The sequence below is a fragment of the Typopeltis vanoorti genome, chromosome 11, assembly GCF_054136105.1.
Source record: "Typopeltis vanoorti isolate ZY-2024b chromosome 11, IOZ_Tvanoo_1.0, whole genome shotgun sequence".
Lineage (NCBI taxonomy): Eukaryota > Metazoa > Arthropoda > Arachnida > Uropygi > Thelyphonidae > Typopeltis > Typopeltis vanoorti.
This window is the reverse complement of record NC_143559.1, coordinates 66,220,522-66,238,847: the sequence shown is the minus strand read 5'-3', so window position 1 is coordinate 66,238,847 and position 18,326 is coordinate 66,220,522. Positions and strand designations below refer to the sequence as shown.

The 18,326-nt window shown below is 38.2% G+C and overlaps 1 protein-coding gene across 3 annotated transcripts in view; it reads right to left on the bottom strand.

Annotated features, from left to right (window-relative positions):
* Rsph4a (Radial spoke head protein 4a) overlaps nt 1-18,326 on the bottom strand; it is a 241,698-nt gene that overhangs the window by 83,054 nt on the left and 140,318 nt on the right. For all 3 annotated transcript variants that reach the window (XM_090399837.1, XM_090399835.1, XM_090399838.1), the window contains one exon: nt 14,456-14,667. In XM_090399837.1, coding sequence (XP_090255963.1) covers nt 14,456-14,667 — 212 coding nt within the window. The remainder of the gene's footprint in view (nt 1-14,455; nt 14,668-18,326) is intronic.

The following is an 18,326-nucleotide window of genomic DNA, read 5'->3' as shown; positions in this document are numbered from 1 at the left end:
TATGAGGAATGAACTGAGGAGAATTATAGATTTGCATGAAAGTGTAAGGTAGAAAATGGGATGAAAAATGGCATTTGAAAGAAATATAAAATGATTCAAGATTAATTCTGTATGGGAATCAATGATTAGAAGCATACCTTCAGGGAAAAAAAAAGGTTTATTTTCCTGAAGGTAGAATTAATAGGATGATTGAAGCATTGTATATGAGGAGTAAGTGAGCAAAAGAGTTGGTAGTAGTAGTAGTAGGCATACATAAATTGATTGGTAACAAAGAGAAGGTGAAAATGAATGTCAGGCAGTGCAGTTGCTTAGAAGAGCAAAAGACAATAGTGTGGTAGATAAGCTAGTGAGCGTGTTGCCCAGTGAATGAAGATCATGAATGGCATGCTAGCAGAGTTCATTTTGTGAAAGATAAAATGAATGTGAGGAACAGATGACGTGCATAAAAGATATGGGCTACGTTTAAATGAATTTGGTGTGAGTCAGCTGGAGAAGCTGTTGCTGTAAAAGAGAGAGAGGGAGTAATGATTGAAGTGAAAGAAAGACCTGAGGAAACAAGAGGTGATGTGGAAGAAGAGCAGGAGAGTAGAGAGTTGGTGAATGAAGAGGCAGGTGGCATGAGTGAAGAGAATTAAAGAGAAGGAACACCATAATTTTTGTGAAAACAGATAGGGCTGAAAGAGAGGAGAAATGCTGCTGATGGTAGCAGAGGAGCTGTGCCCATCCAAGGAGGAGATGCAAGGAGCAAATAGTGAGAGTGGTTTTGAAGCAGTATTGTATGAAGTAAAGGTGGACAAATGAAATATTTAGATGGGTGTTGCTGTAGACCTGGTGACATGGAAGATGATGAGAAGGAAATGTATAGGCAAGTTGGTCTGGCTAATAAGAAAAAGGTAATCATTGTGGGCAATTTTAATTATGGTAATAAGATTGGAATGAAGAGACATAGCATCTGGAGACAGAGAATGAATGTCTTGAGTTTCTGAGGGCAGTATGTAACAGGGGATACATGAGGATTACAGGTTTTGGATTTGATTATCTCATCAGAGAAGGTTCTTATAAATGAGGTCAAATCTTCCTCCAGTTGGTGAAAGTGACCATGAAGTGATGATCACTTAGGTGGTGGCCAGCCATATCAGGATGTCTGTGAGAAAGAGCTAACCTAGCACCTTTCTGAATGAAGGGTGACATCTTCTCCCCAGTGGATGTTCTTCAATTCAGTGAATTATCAAAAATGGTTGGTATGTATGTATGTTGCTTCCACTAATGCGTTTCTCTATTTTTTGTTTTTGGATGATGTTTCAGTGATTTCTGGATTTGTTGAGGTTTCTGATAAACTTGAAATAAACCCTGATAAAATCACTCATTCTCAAAGGGGGTTTGATTCAGTGCCAGCTTCTCTGGCACTGAATCAAACAGCACCACAGCAAGCTTTTGGCCCTGTCCTCAGACCATGGGGAAGAAAACTGTTGACCCTTGCAGGTAAGTCCACTAACCAAATGATGCTGGTCAGACCATCCAGGACTGCACATCTTGCCAAAGCAGAGGCTCAAGTAGCAAAGACTACCAGGATTCCCATTCTGAATGTTCCCCTGCTACCATGTTGGTCATACTGCATGACCAACATGGTAGCAGGGCATTGGATCCCACTGATGGTGGTCTGGAAGATAGGATAGTAATAAGGACTCAGGAGAAGTAGAGCAAAGAATACAGGAAGAAAAGCATAGAAAAGGAATAAGAATGAAAGGAACCATTAACATCACTGGAAGGTCCCCTCCTCTACCACAAACAGGTAGCTCACTTGAACTGACATTAGGTTTAATGACACTTTTACAATGTGATCTATATAGATAATGAATAAAAGAGGAAACACCTCCATGGAGTCACAAGACTCATTGTGGGAGGCCCACCCTAGAAAACACAAAGTCTATCATAAACCCAAGCCTGTGGATTTGAATCCTGCCATGGGCATGGATGTTTATGATTGTCTGTGAAAACAGTAGTGGTGGTGGTGGGTAGTAGATGGCATTGGTAGATGATGCGGTTTGCTGTAGTTGGTGGAGACAGAAAGTTGTAGAGTAGGTGCCTTTCCCGATGAGTCTTTGGACTCCTTGGAGGTGTCATGTAATAATAATAATAAATTTGATCAAGACAGTATACTAGTTGAGCATGTCGAGACATGTTTTTAACTGTGCACATCCCACTTTTCCACTCCTGGGGTGTCCTCCTATTTTGTCTAATGTGGGGTTTTCAATAAAATTCCAGTCTCCAGCTGCTATGATGTAGTGGGCACCATATAAATATGGCTCCAATTCCTGGAAGAATTTTTGTCTAACTGTTCCATTGGATGGAGCATAAACATTTATAAACCTTATTACACATTCACAGTATTTCCAGTCTATTATCAAGATTCTCCCTTCTGCATCCCTTTAGATATTACAGAATGACCCAAGGAGGAGGGACAAGAATAAGAACTCCTACTCCAGTCCTATTAAATCTTCCAAAGCTCCAATAAGAAAGAAGTGGATATCTATCTGTTAAAGTTATTTAAGTTAAGGGATATTGCATCCCATATTGTTTCTTAGCCGAATAAGAAACTCAAAGAGTTTCATGCCGAATATAGAAACTATATAAAGTTTGGCGATTCTAAGCGTAAGCAAATACCTGGATAGTGCAGCAACTGATCCCTTAGGAAGCGCAAGCTGAGGCAACTCATAGCAAGGGCGGAGCAAGCTCCGATCACTATTCTTGATATTTACCCATAATGTGAACTGAGCTCCTAGGAGCTGTATTACTGTTCTACATTATGAGAGAAGGTCACTACCCAGATCGGTTTCAACCTTATGAATAAGTAAAGCCATCTCTAAAAATTCGGATGATCCCTAGGCCACTCAATTGTGGGCGAAAGACCGTCCATCTCAGCGTTGACTCCACTCAGTGATGGCCTTCCACCCACTACCACTGATTAGAACCGCTCATATTCTGAAGAAAAGCATTCACCGACAAAGCCCCTCACTGTGCCGTGCAGGAGAACTCTTTCCCCGGAGACTCAAATTGCTCCCTCAAGGCAAAAAACCTTAAGAGAGAGAACTCATAATAGCCCCCCCCCCACCGGTTTCAGCCTTTTTTGAGGCTTCATCAGTGAGTAGGTAGACCTAGTTAATACCAAGTTTGGCGAACAGAACTTGCATCCCTTCTATGAGAATTGCCAAGAGGGCGTCTTAATAAATTATTAATTATATGAAGAGCCAAAGGCTTCAATTCGGCAACATGAACTTATTTAAGTTAAGGGATATTGCATCCCATATTGTTTCTTAGCCGAATAAGAAACTCAAAGAGTTTCATGCCGAATATAGAAACTATATAAAGTTTCTTTATATAAGTTTCTTTATAAGAAACTATATAAAGTATTAACTGGGTCTACCTACTCACTGATGAGACCTCAATAAAGGTTGAAACCGGTCTGGGTAGTGAACTTCTTTCATAATGTAGAACAGTAATACAGCTCCTAGGAGCTCAGTTCATATTATTGGTAAATATCAAGAATAGTGATTGGAGATTGCTCCACCCTTGCTATGAGTTGCCTCAGCTTGCACTACCTAAGGAATCAGTTGCTGCACTATCCAGGTATTTGTTTATGCTTGGAATCGCTGAACTTTATATACTTTCTATATTCAGCATGAAACTCTTTGAGTTTCCTATTCGGCTAAGAAACAATATGGGATGCAATATCCCTTAAATGAAATAAGTTCATGTCGCCGAATTGAAGTCTTTGGCTCTTCATATAATTAATAATTTATTAAGACACCTTCTTGGCAATTCTCATAGAAGGGATGTAAGTTCTGTTCACTACAAACTTGTATTATTCCAGGTCTACCTCTGATGAGTTCCAGTGCTAATCAAGATTGCAGTACCTGTTCATGATCCAGTTTGTGAGGAGTGTCCGATCCAGCGAACCTGAAAGAGAGCTGCATGTTCCAGTCCTGCTGCCAGAAGCTTCCAGCCTCGGTGAGACCTTTTTTATTAGTTATTTTTGTCCTTTTCTTATTGCCTTGTGCCTGCTTGTAGTCTTCCGCCTCTACCTAGTGTAGCAGGAGATTTGTGCAAACAGGGAACGCTTGGCCCTGGTTTAAAGGTCTATCCACTTTTCTGGGACTTAATTCCTAGTGAGATATTTTTCTCTCTTCCAAATGACTTCATTTCTGTCGTGAGTGAAGACCCTCGGTATAGAGGCAGGCATCAACGTACCGAAGAGGACGTTAGCAAGAGCTCTCGCCGACATAGTAGGGGCACAAAAGATATTTGGTTTTACCCCTTATGGAGCAGGTAGATACCAGTTAGTTGTGAAAGATATAGAAACCAGGAATCAGTTAATGGCAGGTGTAGAATGTGAAGGGAAAAAGATCTATCCCTTCATAGTAGGAAGTCTACTGAAGACACTACGAATAGAAAGGTTCCCTGTAGAATATCTCGAGGAAGGGAGTGAGATAATAAAAAAGGTTTTCTCAAAATGGGGAGACGTACGGGATGTCAAAATCACCAACGATGTCGACTACCCTGATTGGAAGACTAGTGAGGTGACCTTACTTATGGAGATGAAGGCCGAGGTTCCCAACTTTGTATTTCTAGGCTCTGCCAGGGTAGTAGTCAACTACCCTGGTGTAAAAGAAAGCAATGTTTTCAGTGCAGATTACTCGAACACCTAGGTGCAGACCGCCTCAAGAACAAATGCAGGAACTGCATGGCAGCAGGACATGCCCTAGCTCAGTGTGAGGCACCTTGCCTGAAATGTGGAAATACAACCCACAAGGTAGACGTTTGTCCCAACAGGACACAAGCAGAATGAATAGGAGGTGTTATATTGCTAACCCCAGCAACCACTCCAGTAAATAAACCTGAACCCACAAAATAGGACGACATTCCAGCTATAGGCAAAACAGCAGAGGAGCCTAAAACAACGGAGCCGGAAGACTCTCCAGTCATCCAACCCCCAGCTATCGTGACAGTAACAACAGGAAATCAAGCCGCCACCACGAAAAACTCAGAATGGAAAATAAAGAAAAAAAAGAAACGTAGCAAAGAAAACTCACATCGAGACGGAAGGGACCACCAATGAAAGCACAGAAGTAGAAGAAATGGAAGCCAGCAACAACACAGAAAAAAGGACCAATCAGCCCTGAAGAAGGAGAAACGAAGAGAATAAAACCAGATAACAGATGCCCAGAAGAAGTATCTGACTCTTAGGAAGAGGAAGAAAGGAAGATCAGAATAGAAAACCAAGAAGAGACTGAGGAATCAAGAAAAGGCAATATCACCCCAGCCGAGTAATCGGAGGAAGAATCCATCCCCGCCGCCCAAAGGGTTCTAATGCGTTTAATCCCAGAAGACTCCGAGGTGATCCTCCAAAGGGCAATAGACAAAACAGGGGCACCGATGCTCCTCCTCACAGGTCCTGAGATCATAAGTTTCGAATGGGGGAGACCTCTATATAGAAAGACTAAGTGAACTAAACCCAGCACAGATAAAAGGATTCCCAGAAATAAACGAAGAAACGGAAATGAGGCTGTATAAAGCTCTTCACCAAATAATACCAGAAATCTTTTTTTTGTTGTTGTATGTTTCACCAGAAACATACAACAAAAAAAGAGTTAAGGGCAAACTAAAAACTTGTCCTCCTTTCAGGATCAACTAAATACTTAATTCTATTGTACAATATATTGGTTCTCTAGTCCACTAAGGAGGGGGGTAGACCTGAGAACCCGGGCTGCGAAGGCTTATATCGAGGCGGTGCAGCTCCTTGTGGGCTGCATCACTCGGGCCAGGTTCTTCCCCCAACTTTCGGCTCTCTGGTTGATAAAGTCCACCTCAATACGTTCCTGCTATCGCAGTTTTTTTTCAGTTGTAAGGCATAGTTTAAGAATAATCTAAGTTCCAAATTTTAACAAACATTTTTCTTTTTTAGGGGTTACGAGATGACATCTCCAGACACCTGGATTAATCTAAAGTTATGTTTTTTGGGTAAAGTGAAGTGCAAATTTTAAGTTTTTTTTTTAGAACAGGTGTAAGGAGATTATGTTTTACAGACCTTTTAGCCACAACTTCTGAGTTATACAGCTAAACAGGTTGACTGAGGCCTCTTTTTACCTCCTACTATCCTACTCTACCTTTCTTAACTTTCCCTATTACTACCTGCTGACTCTCAGCAATCTTTATACTCCAAAGGCCGATGATGAAAGACATGAACTCCCATTCTACCTACTCACTGATGAGACCTCAATAAAGGTTGAAACCAGTCTGGGTAGTGACCTTCTCTCATAATGTAGTACAGTAATACAGCTCCTAGGAGCTCAGTTCACATAATGGGTAAATATCAAGAATAGTGATCGGAGCTTGCTCCACCCTTGCTATGAGTTGCCTCAGCTTGCACTACCTAAGGGATCAGTTGCTGCACTATCCAGGTATTTGCTTACGCTTGGAATCGCCGAACTTTATATAGTTTCTATATTCGGCATGAAACTATATGGGATGCAATATCCCTTAACTTAAATAAGTTCATGTCGCTGAATTGAAGCCTTTGACTCTTCATATAATTAATATCTGTTAAAGTTTTTATATCTTTATATCTGCAGAAGTATGTTTCTTGGAGAAACAAAAACCTGATATTATGGCATAGCATAAGTTTCCATATAGTTTCTTGTTTAATTTGCTTGTGGAACCCTTGTACATTTAATGAGGCAATGCAGAATGGAGTTGCTATGATTAATGAAATGTCACTGATATGTCTTTAACTTCTAAATTTTGGATGAACCTGATAAGGTCTTCAATCTATGAAGGAGCAATTGTGTAGCCTGCTTCTTGTAAATTGATTTCCAGATTTTTACAGTTGCTTTCCATTATTTTAATTTCATGCCTATCGTTCTTGATTTGGAAGCTAGTTATTTTCTTTTCATGTAGATGATAATGGTACTGAGAAAAGTTTTAATCAGTAAACTTTATTATTATATTTTCTTTAATTGTATCTCTCACTTTCCCTTTATTAGCATTAGATGGTTCTTCATAGTCAATAAACTTTTCTGAGCCTGAAGAGTTTTCATTTAATGATCCACAACCTCCTCTATCTTTACATATTTTATTACTTCTTTTTCTTTTAGATGTAGTTCCTTTTTTTAATTTTTTTTGTTTATCCTCAATTTTTTTTATTAATTCATCTTTACTTTTTGATGATCTTGTCTGCATATTAAGTTCTTTCAGTTGTTTTACTTGCTTTTCTGTTTCTTCTCCAGTTTCTCCTTGTAGAACAGTTTCATGTTTTTGCATTTTGTCTTGTATCTGTTCAGTTGTTATACAGGGTTCATTATTGGTTAATTTCAACTGATGTTGTTCCGTCTATATTTGGCTGGGAAAGTGGCTCCTGCAGATCTGAAATTTTGGGGATAATTTCTAACTGATTTGGTTGTATACTTTTTGTGATTTTACCAAGTGTAGTTTTTTAAATGTGCCATCTTTACTAGACTGCATTGGAAGATCTTTGAACCCTTCATTATGCCTCTCTGATATATACAGTGATCTAACTGGCTCTGCCAGTGCTCTCACCTCTTTCATTGAAAGTTCTAAAAGGACAGGTGTTAAATGCAATGTTCAGAACTTTCACATTTCTGACAGGGTTTGAGACACTGATTAGCGATATGTCCAATCTCCATGCAGTTGAAACATTTATATTTGGGGCAGTTACCACCCAAGTAATCGTATGAACCACAACGCAGGCACTGCCTTTGTACTCCAGGATAGTTTACCATAGCTCAGGTTGTACCGATGTTGACAAAATTTGGTGCAGGCATCTTCATATCCATTGCGAAGGTGACATCACCAGAAAACCAGTTTGGATCTTCACCTGATGAACCTTTTCGTATGTTACTAACCTTACCCCATTTCAAGAATGTCTATATAAGATTTTCATTACTGTTTTTACCTAGCTCCAAACCATTACAGGAATAATTGTGTTGTCTTCAAAAGTAAAACCTTGTAATAGAGTTTGTCTCTTGTTTCCACATCTTTAACTACTATTAAATATTTCCCTTTGCTGTATGGTGTGAAAGAATAAATCTTATTAGCACCAACTATCTCTTTTAAAACCTTAGTCACCCATCTTGCTTATTCACATCCTAGAATTTCAATTCCTAGAGTTCGCACCCGTGGAGGAATTGGTACCATTATCTCAGGTGGAGAAAAAGATTAAATCCTCTGCATTTGATTGTAAGACTGAGAATTAAATAATCCTGTGATATAGAAATAATTCTATACCACCAGAAAATGCTCTATTTGAGCTACTATAAAATGGCAGCTGTGATACTGCCAAAAGTAATCCTGTAATGAAGATATTAACTGCACTACCAGCAATCTTAATATTTGCTTTAAAAAAACCAGTGCTAGTAGGGCAAAACCACCACTAGCACCAGTAAATTATCTTGCCAAAAACCAAGATGTCATCAGTAGCAGCCAGACCCAGAAGTGATACCAAGGTTACAACTTAAAACATTACTGACCTAAGGGGTGAAGCAAATGCTTTTCATATTCCCTGCTATCTTGAGAGAGACTGTGAGTGGAGAAAACTTTATGAGCTAATTACTCGCCCTGAGTGGGCGAGCTTGGAGATTAGTTTCTCAGTATTGTAGTTTAGGATGGCTTTTGGTCTTTTATGTTTGAAATAATCCATTGCATCATAATCTGCAGAAAGTTGGATCAGTTTGTTAGGGGTGCACAGATGCTTTTGAAATGAATTTGGTTGCTATAGTCTGCATGAAAGTGTAAAGAGTATATTGTATAGGGGGCATTTGTGTCACGATGAAGTTGCACAGTTCGTACGAACCATGGGGAGTTCAGGATCATTCTGAGACATTTGTTTTGCACACATCGTAACTTAAGAATATTAATATTAGCAGTATGACCCAGGCCGGAGAAGCATAGGTGAGTAATGGATGAACCATCAGTTTATATATGAGTAGTTTGATTCTGGTGCTCAGCTTGCTGTTTCTGTTAATTAGCGGGAAGAGCTGGGCTATGGTTTTTGATGTATTTACATAGAGAGTCTTGATATGGGAGCCGAAAGTCAGTTTTCTGTCCAATAGTATGCCAAGATATTTGATCTCAGTTAGACATGGGATTTTTGTGTTGAATAGGAGATATCTTCAGTAGGAAGCATTGATCTTCTAGAGAATAGGATGGCTATGCTCTTCTGAGGATTCACTTGGAGTCGCCATTTGGCAAAATATTGTTTGATTAGCAATAGGTTTTCTTGCAATTTTTTGATGGCTAGGCGTGGCTTTAAAGATCTGGCCAATATTCGCTGTATCATCCATGTATAGAGCTTTGATTGATGACAATGGTTTGTGCGGGATATCACACAAGTATATGGAAAATAGAATCGGTGCTAGTAAGGATTCTTGTGGAACTCCAGCCAAGATGCATTTTTGTGATGAAACTGCCCCACACACATCCTCCTCGATCGAGGAGCTATGACTTGATTAGATGAATGATTCCCATTGGTATACCAGTTGATATCAGTTTGTATAGCAAACCATAATGCCAAACCTTATCAAATGCACTGACTATGTCAAGGAAAACAGCCCCAGTGCATTGACGCCAGTTAAAACCTGTGGTGATATATTCCCCTAATCTGTATATTTGCTGCATGGTGTTATGAAATTGGCAGAATGCAAACTACTCCTCAGGAAGAATATTTAGCTGGTGAATTATTTAATAATATAAAAATATTTAATCTGATAAAAAAAAAAACCTATCAACTTGTCTGTATCATATCTCTCCTCCCATTCACCAAACTCTGCAAATTTTGCATTTTCTAAATCACCTGAGACCAGGAACCACCTAAGTCAATCATTTCTGGACCCTTTCTATTATCTCTTCATACTGTTGAAAACAAGATGACCAAATTGTGTGTGTGTGTGCACACGCATGCAAGCAGTAGTCTATATATTCCATTGTAAGGAACCTTGATTACACACTGTAAAGGCCTAATAAAGCCAAATACAATAAAGTCAAAACATCCTCACTTCTAAAAAGTCAGTGTCCTCCACATTATTGCCAGGTACTATCCTTATAGTTTAAGCAATATAACCTCTAAATTTCAGGTCCTTATTCACAATCATGACAGATCTCATATTTCCCCCACCCTCCTCCAATATAAACTCCCCAACTGTATACTCTGCATCCCATCCTTTTTTCCCTAGAGTTTAGACACCTTGAAGTTTTGCAACACTAACTGGTAACCTCACTCCCATGCTTAATCATTCATGCAAGTCTTCTTGTAAATCTTGAAAAACAACATCTGCTCTACCTCATACTGATTCTTGGAGTCTGGTGAGAATTACCTTCTCGGCAATTTTGCCCAAGTTTGAGATGAGGCTGATTGGTCTGTAACTTTGAGGCAATCGAGGGTCTTTTCCAGGTTTATGGATTGGCATTACGTCTGCCAGTTTCCAGTAGGAAGGGAAATATTTGTAGTGAAGGATGGAGTTAATTATATTTGTCAGATGCACAATAGCTCTGCGACGTAGTAGCTTTAACACCTTGTTGGAGATACCGTCAGGTCCATGGGCCTTTTTGTTCTTAAACTTCTTGATTATATCATATATTTCAGCAGGTGATGTGGGTGCAGTTTGAGTGGAATATGTGACAGGAGATTTGAGTGAACATCTGACATGTTGGTGGATCTTATATATATATGATTGAAATCGAGATGATCGTATGAAGATTTACATTGCTTTTCTAAATGTTTTGCTATTGCTTCAGCTTTATCTGCATTGGTGTGGATGAAGCCTGAATCTGTTTGGAGGGGGGGGGGAGGTTTATTTCTGTTTTTAATCTTTCTGATAAGATTCAAAATTGAGTGGCTATCAGGAGAGATGGAGGTCAATTTTTCTTCCCAAAATTGACTTCTATGGGCTGTGAGGGCATCTCTCACTGCAGAGTTGAGTCTGTTCAAGATCTGCCTGTCTTGTGTTGCCCTGGTGTTGTGGTATCTTTATCTTGCTTTGTTTTTCACCCTGATGAGATTCATAATATCTTCTGGCAAGTGGTTGGATCTGCAGGTAGTTGCAGAGATAGTAACTGCTGCACAGGCTGCATTAATCTGTTCAGTTAGATCTTTTACGGCTGTTTCAATTTCCTCTTTGGATTTTATGATGGGTACAGGATTGATATATTTCGGGAGTACCTTGGACAGCCTTTCCCAAGGAATGAATGAGTCAGACGATAGATCATTAATTGTCATTATACTGTATTGGAGTCTGATATGCTGTAATATGGCTATGTCCAAGATATCAGCCCTACCATAAGTGTTGTGATGGGTGGGTTCGGTAGGACCTACCACAAGCAGGTTGTTGAATCCAGCATAGTTTTCTAGTATGTGTCTGTTTTTATTGGTGGAATGGCTATTCCAGACTGGATGCTTGGCATTTAAGTCTCTGGCCATGATGGTAGGCTCTCTGGTATCCAATATGGTATTCAAATTTTAGGACAGTAATATTTTTTGTGGGGGATTATATGCTGAGAAGATTTTTAGTTTGCCAGTCGAACGCGTGAGAATCTCAATGCCGGTGACCTCGAGGTTAGTGGTAGGAGGGATGTTTATAGAATGATGAGCGATGTAATTCTTAATGAAAATGGCAGTGCCGCCTCCTCTATGGGACAGTCTGTCTGTTCTGTACAGTTGATATCCTCTAATTTTGGGGTAGTCCGAAGGTCTTAGATGGATTTTGCTTAGTAAAAGAACATCTGGGTGATATCTTTGGGTGAAGTCCTGGAGTTCTAAGATCCTACTCCTCAGACCATTCACATTCCATGCGATGATCTCTAGTGAGTCTGGTTTTAATTTATTTCTCTTCATGGGTGAGCGCTGAGATGATGGCTTGTGTATCCTTTAGAAATCTATTAGTAGAGCATGGTGAGGAGTTGGGTCTGCTAAAATCTAACAACATATTTGCCAGAGAAGAGGTAATGATAGCTGTCAGATTTGATTGGAGTGTTGATTGATTCAGGGATGTCGGTTTGGGACGAGCTACATCAGCATATGTCCTTGTCTGTTGATGCTGAGTTGTTCTTTTGAGGACCTCTGGATTTGGCAGATGGACTTCTGACCCTTTATGTTGATCTTTGAGAGGCTGTGAATCAGCAATCTCTGACGTAGATCTGCTGAGGGAGGAAGAGTATGTTTCCGCCTCTGATTTTCTATTTCTTGGGTTGTGAGTGCATCCTTTGTAGTTGGCAGTGTGAGGGTCGCCAAAGTTGGCACATTTAGTCAGGGTGGTTTTTGGCTTAGTGCCTGTATTTGTCAGGTGGCTGTCCTCACATTTTAAACATTTAAAATCAGCCTTGCACGTTTTCTCGACGTGGCCAAATTTCTGACATCTGTGGCATTGCCCAGTTGAAGCCATTTTCCTTAATGGTTCTAAAGTGATTTTCAGTCCACAGATGAACGTCAGGTCATATATATGTTTATAAGTTTGACTGATCTCTACTAGTACCAGTGGCATCGGAGCCTTGTCTTTTTTGGTCATTCTGCTGACCTTAATGGGTGGTAAGTCCTGCTGGTGCAAATCCGCAGCCACTTCTTCTGTGGATACATTTTCAGATACACCTCTGATTACTACTTTGAGGTTTTTCTCTGATCCAAGTGAAAAGGTATGGTACTGAATGCCTCTGGCATTCAATTCACCTGTTAGTCTTCTATAATCCATCACTGTCCTAGGTTGAATTTTGATACCATCTGTGACATTCTTCGCATGGCTATATGAGATCTGTAGATTAAACATTGTAGTCCTTAGCAACATATGCCTTGTCCCTGCCACAATAATAAATATGCCTTGTCCCAGCCACAATAATAAATAGATAGTTGCTTATAAAGAGTATGAAAACAACAATGGCGATTCTAGCGGTGGTAAGCCTAATGAATCGTCCTAGTTGTAAATGCAATTGCTTACCTTGGTAGCTATTCTTCAAAACTATATAGAGCAGCTTTGAATTCTTGAAAAAAAATCTAAACAAACTACGTGGTTAGACCTCCGGCTCAATATCCTAATTTACACCACGACATATTCTCTTTTTTTTTTTTACCAAACTCATGGCATCACAACCTCAAATACGTGCCAAAAAAAAATACGTGATACCAAGGTTGAAGTAATGCAGAAGTCATATTTCCATATACAAGTAGTCAAAAGGTGTCACAACATCTTACTAAAATACTCTAGGTTAGAGATAGATGTTGAAAGCTTTTTCACTTGTTTATACTATAAATTAAAGATGCCAGAAAATTATATTCTTGATTTAATCCTTTATCCAAGTGTAAGCAAACAAAGTATGCACATGAAGTCACTTCACGGCTGGGCTATTTGTACATGGAGTATTACTTCAACCTTGGTATCACTTCTGGGTCTGGCTCCGACTGATGACACCCCAATAAAAGTCAAAACCAGTCTGGGTAGTGTCCTTCCCATAATGCATAGCATATACATATCTGTAAGGATACGTGCATTGCATTATGGGATACTAAGGCAATTGACACAAGGTCATTAGCCTACATATACAAGTAGCCCAGTCGTGAAGTAACTTCATGTGCAAACTTTGCTTACACTTCAATAAAGGATTAAATCAAGGATATAATTTCCTGACATCTTTAATTTATGTTAAAAATGATATTAGTATCAAGATATTATTAAGGTGATAAGTGTTTCATCCTTTTTCAATGTTCTTAAATTTATCCTGTTCAAAAAAGACATTTTCAAAAACTCTTGCATGCTTTCTTTGTGACATGTTACATGAAAGTTATTTAATTAATTAATTAATTAAATAACTTTCATGTACACCACATTTTATATTAAAAAAAAGTAGAAAGTAAGACATGGAAATGTGTGTTTAAGAAGCATAAAATGCCTCAAGTAGGATGCCAGAAATGAAGAAATGTCATGTATAACTGAGAAGAAGAAGTATGCACTGAGTTGGAGTATAATGATGATGAAATCAGAAATGCAATTAGTGCCAAGTGAAAGCAGTAGGCCAAATGTCCCAAGAATGCAGTAGATATGAATACAGTAATGGCATGGAGCAGATGAACATTAAAAGCAATTCAGTGGATAAAAAACTGGAAGATGTAAAAGTGTTGAACAAATAAGGGTTGAACTAAAGAAAGTAAATATGGAGATTTCTAATTAGAGAGGATATCAGCTAATTTAAGGTGAAATGGAAGAAGTGAGGAAAGACTGGTGAACATGTGGAAGAAATGGATGAAATTAGTACCGAGTTGCAGGGCAGTAAGGGAAATGAATATAAGGGGATTCCATGATTCAAAGGATTTGCAGGACAAAAGCATGTTGCCCTATTATAACAGTCTGAGAATTTTCTTAAATAAGAAAGATCAAGACTACCTAATAATTTACTTTCTTACTTGCTTTAAAATGAATTGTTTGTGGTGAACCCATCCCTCAAGTCCAGCATGAAGCATCTCTTTTAAAGAAAGGGCACTATATTCTGGATTTTTTACTATATCTGTTTTTATTTCCTTTTCCTCAGATAGTACATCAGATATACTTCCTTCTTGAAGATCTTCAGAAGGATTTGTTGGTGGTGATTTGGATGGAAGTGTTACTTGATGATTCACTATAAATATAATATGAAAATGGTTACTACTTAAAAAAAAATACAATACATTTAATTTGAAAATTTTATCTCAAGTGTATAGTTAGTTTAAAAAAATAATGCAACCAACAGAAGAAACTCTCAGAACATTACATTATTGTGATATAGTTGAGGGTATCTGTTATGATCTTTATTATCAAGTATAGTCAATACATTGTAGTCATACTGTATATATATTATAGTCAGAAGACATCATGGTCTTCTGATTATACATTTTATCTCAGAGCCAGAGTCATTTTATTACAGTACACTTAATCAGAGAACAATTTTAGTGCTTTTTTATTATGGTTCTTTTTATAATAAACTCTACTTTTGATCCATTTTATATCAGTTATTTCATTATCATTCATCGGTGGATATATGTATGTAGGATGGGCAAGTAGAAAGAAGAATGATCATGGTAGGATGAAAGTGGTAGAATGATAACTGCTGCAGAAGACATTGTTGAGGTATTCAGTGATCAATTTATAAGGGTGTTTCATCCTGATCAGGGTGGAATCATGAGAAAATTAAGTGTACATGACATAGGAGGGATGGCTTAATTGTGAGTGAGCAGGAGATATTTTAGGAAATAAATAAACTTGATGTCAATAAGGTGATAGGATTTGAAGGCATATCACCACGCATCTTAAGGAAATGTTCCAGGTAAATGACAGTAGCATTGGCATCCCTGTTTAATAAATGTCTTACAAAAGCACAGGTTCCAAGGGAATAGAAGGAAGGTAAAATTGTTCCACTGCATAAAAAGGTGGTGATAAGGCTGTAGCTTCAAATTATAGGCTAGTCTGTATATCTGGAGTTGTGGTGATTGGCGAGATTGGTGAGAAGTAGGATACAGAAATATGTTGATAACAGCAGTATTCTCTGTGGTTATCAGCATGAGTTTGTTAAGGGGAGATCATGTTTCGCTAACTTACTTATGTACTATAACAAGGTGACAAATACCTTGCACAGGGGAGATGGATATACAATGTTGTACTTAGATTTTGCAAAGGCTTTTAATAGACTGCCACATGACAAGCTCTTATATAAATTGAAACAGATGGGATTGGATAACAGACTTCTGTTATCCAATCCCATCTGTTTATATAAGATAAGAGACTGGCTGTCGGATAGATATCAGAAAGTTGTATATGGGGGTGTGGTACCCCGAAAGAGAAAGGTCACTAGTGGTGTGCTGCAGGGTGGGGCCATTGTTGTTCGATTTTTATGTTAATAATATTGGGATGGGTTTAACTAGCGATATGCAGCTGTTTGCAGAACTCTGCATTGCAAAACTGGGGAGAGCAATGCAGAGTCAAGAGAATGTTATGGCCTTACAAGAGGACTTGACTAGATTGCATGAATGGGCAGTTAAGTGGGGTCAGTTCAATGTTGCAAAGTCTAACTTCAACATCCAATTGAGTTTATGTTTCTTCTGTGAATCCACTAGGAATTACTCTAACATCCAGTCTAGTGGGATGTGCTTGACTTGGATTCCATAAACTTCAAAAATCATGGCTCCATTAATTTATCAAAAATTTGAGAGACACTCATTTTAAGACCAACTCCAAAACCTTACAATTGAACTTCTTTTAATCCAACATTAGACAGAATTAGCTGCAAGAGAGAATGGCAGTTCTATCATGTGATAGAATTTTTTGCTGATTTGAAATCAAGTTAAATATTAACAGCTTAATAAATAATCTTATTTCCTTTGCTCTTGTTGGTGTTATGTTTATAATTGCCAACATGTAAGCCAGTCTATATCTTTCTATTGCATTTTATTTAATTTTTTTATGGAATTTCAGTGGATATTGTCATTAGAGCTATGCCATTCAGTCACTTAGTGGATTGACCATTATTTCTTTATAGTTAAAGTAATTTCAGTGTAGAATGAACATTTTCAAACAAGTGCATTATTTTCATTATCAACACTTAACACAAAAGAATCTTGAGAGATAGAGAGAGAAAACATTCAAGATAATTCTTATTGGGATTCCATTTCGTCTAAAACCAGAACTGTCCAAAGGTTAGATAAACCTAGAACACTGCAGTGAGAATTTATACATGATTGTTTTAATGCCACATCAGACCTTCAAAAAACATGCTTGTGGCATTGCACAAAATGATGAAAATTCTCCACCACTTAGAGATTTTCATAAACATCCACCTCAGAGTAAATTCGTACTCAAAGCTTACTGATGGCAAAGCAAAGATTTCATCCACTTGACCACCTGGTTATTAAATGACTTTTATCTTATCTGCATTATACATGGTATCTTGTTTCAAATTAAAGTACCCCTATTAACAGCAATCTGTGGAGAGAACCAGTGGTGGGTACCCTAACCAGATCACAGGGGAAGAGAATTTTTTGAACTAAAAAATTAGTTCAAAAAATGATGGATAGGAGGAATATAATGCTGTGCATAGCGAGAAAAGATAGTGAATTTTGCATACCATGTGAATCATAAGGCAGTAGAAACAAAGGACTGAGACTGACTCTGCAGTCATTCAACTTGTGCAATGGGTCTCACTTTGCATGGATGTATCTTGCTTGTGAAGTGTTTCTATAGGACTGGGGAAAATACTACACAGCACTTTGTGAAAAGGCTCAGTGATACTACAATGCAGTGTGATGCGTGGTTCGCCTATTTGAAAAGACAGACAGTCTGATTGTCCAACTAGCAAGAGGGCATAAATCTGAGATCTGAAAGTTTAGATGTTTTAACTGCAGTTGTTGAGCAGTCAAATGAGAATGCTGTAGGCTCATGCAGTGCATTGAAGCAAATCAATTAGATATGGCATACACAATGGTATAGAGAAATGGCAATGGAAGATTTGTATTCAGTTTCTTTGGGTTGCTGTTGGGAGGGGTTGGAGAAAAGTATCTTTTGAATTAACTTTTTTGGATAGCCGTTATCTTTCAGGATTTCTGATATGTGAGTTAATTCATCCTTGAGAGTTTTCTCTTCTGTTATGATGCAAGTAGCTCTATTTTTGAGCATATGTATGATACTCAACTTTTGAGATATATGGTGTGAAGAAGAAAAGTGCAGATACTGGCCAGTGTGAGTCGGTTTGCGGTAAACTATTAAATTAACATGTCCATCCACTTGTTTTGTAATTAAGGTATCTAAAAAACGGTAATTTTCTATCTCTCTCAATTTCTAAAGTGAATTTTATTTTTTGATGGAAAAAGTTTATCTTAGTTAAGAAATCCAAAAGTATGCTAAAAAAAAATTGAGCTACTCGTATCATAACAGAAGAGAAAACTCTCAAGGATGAATTAACTCACATTTCAGAAACCCTGAAAGACAACGGCTATCCAAAAAAGTTAATTCAAAAGATACTTTTCTCCAACCCCTCCCAACAGCAACCCAATGAAACTGAATACAAATCTTCCGCTGCCATTCCTTATGCTGGGATAGTTTCACAGAAGACTGTAACACTTCTTAAACCATATGAAATAAGAGTAACTTTCAAACCGATTAAGACAGTCCACAACTTGTTAAGATCACCAAAGGATAACAATGCTTTCTTCAAACATCCTGGCGTTTACAACATCCCTTGTTCATGTGGTGTAAATTATGTAAGACAAACTTCCAGAAGTTCGGAAATAAGAAAAAAGGAACACATTG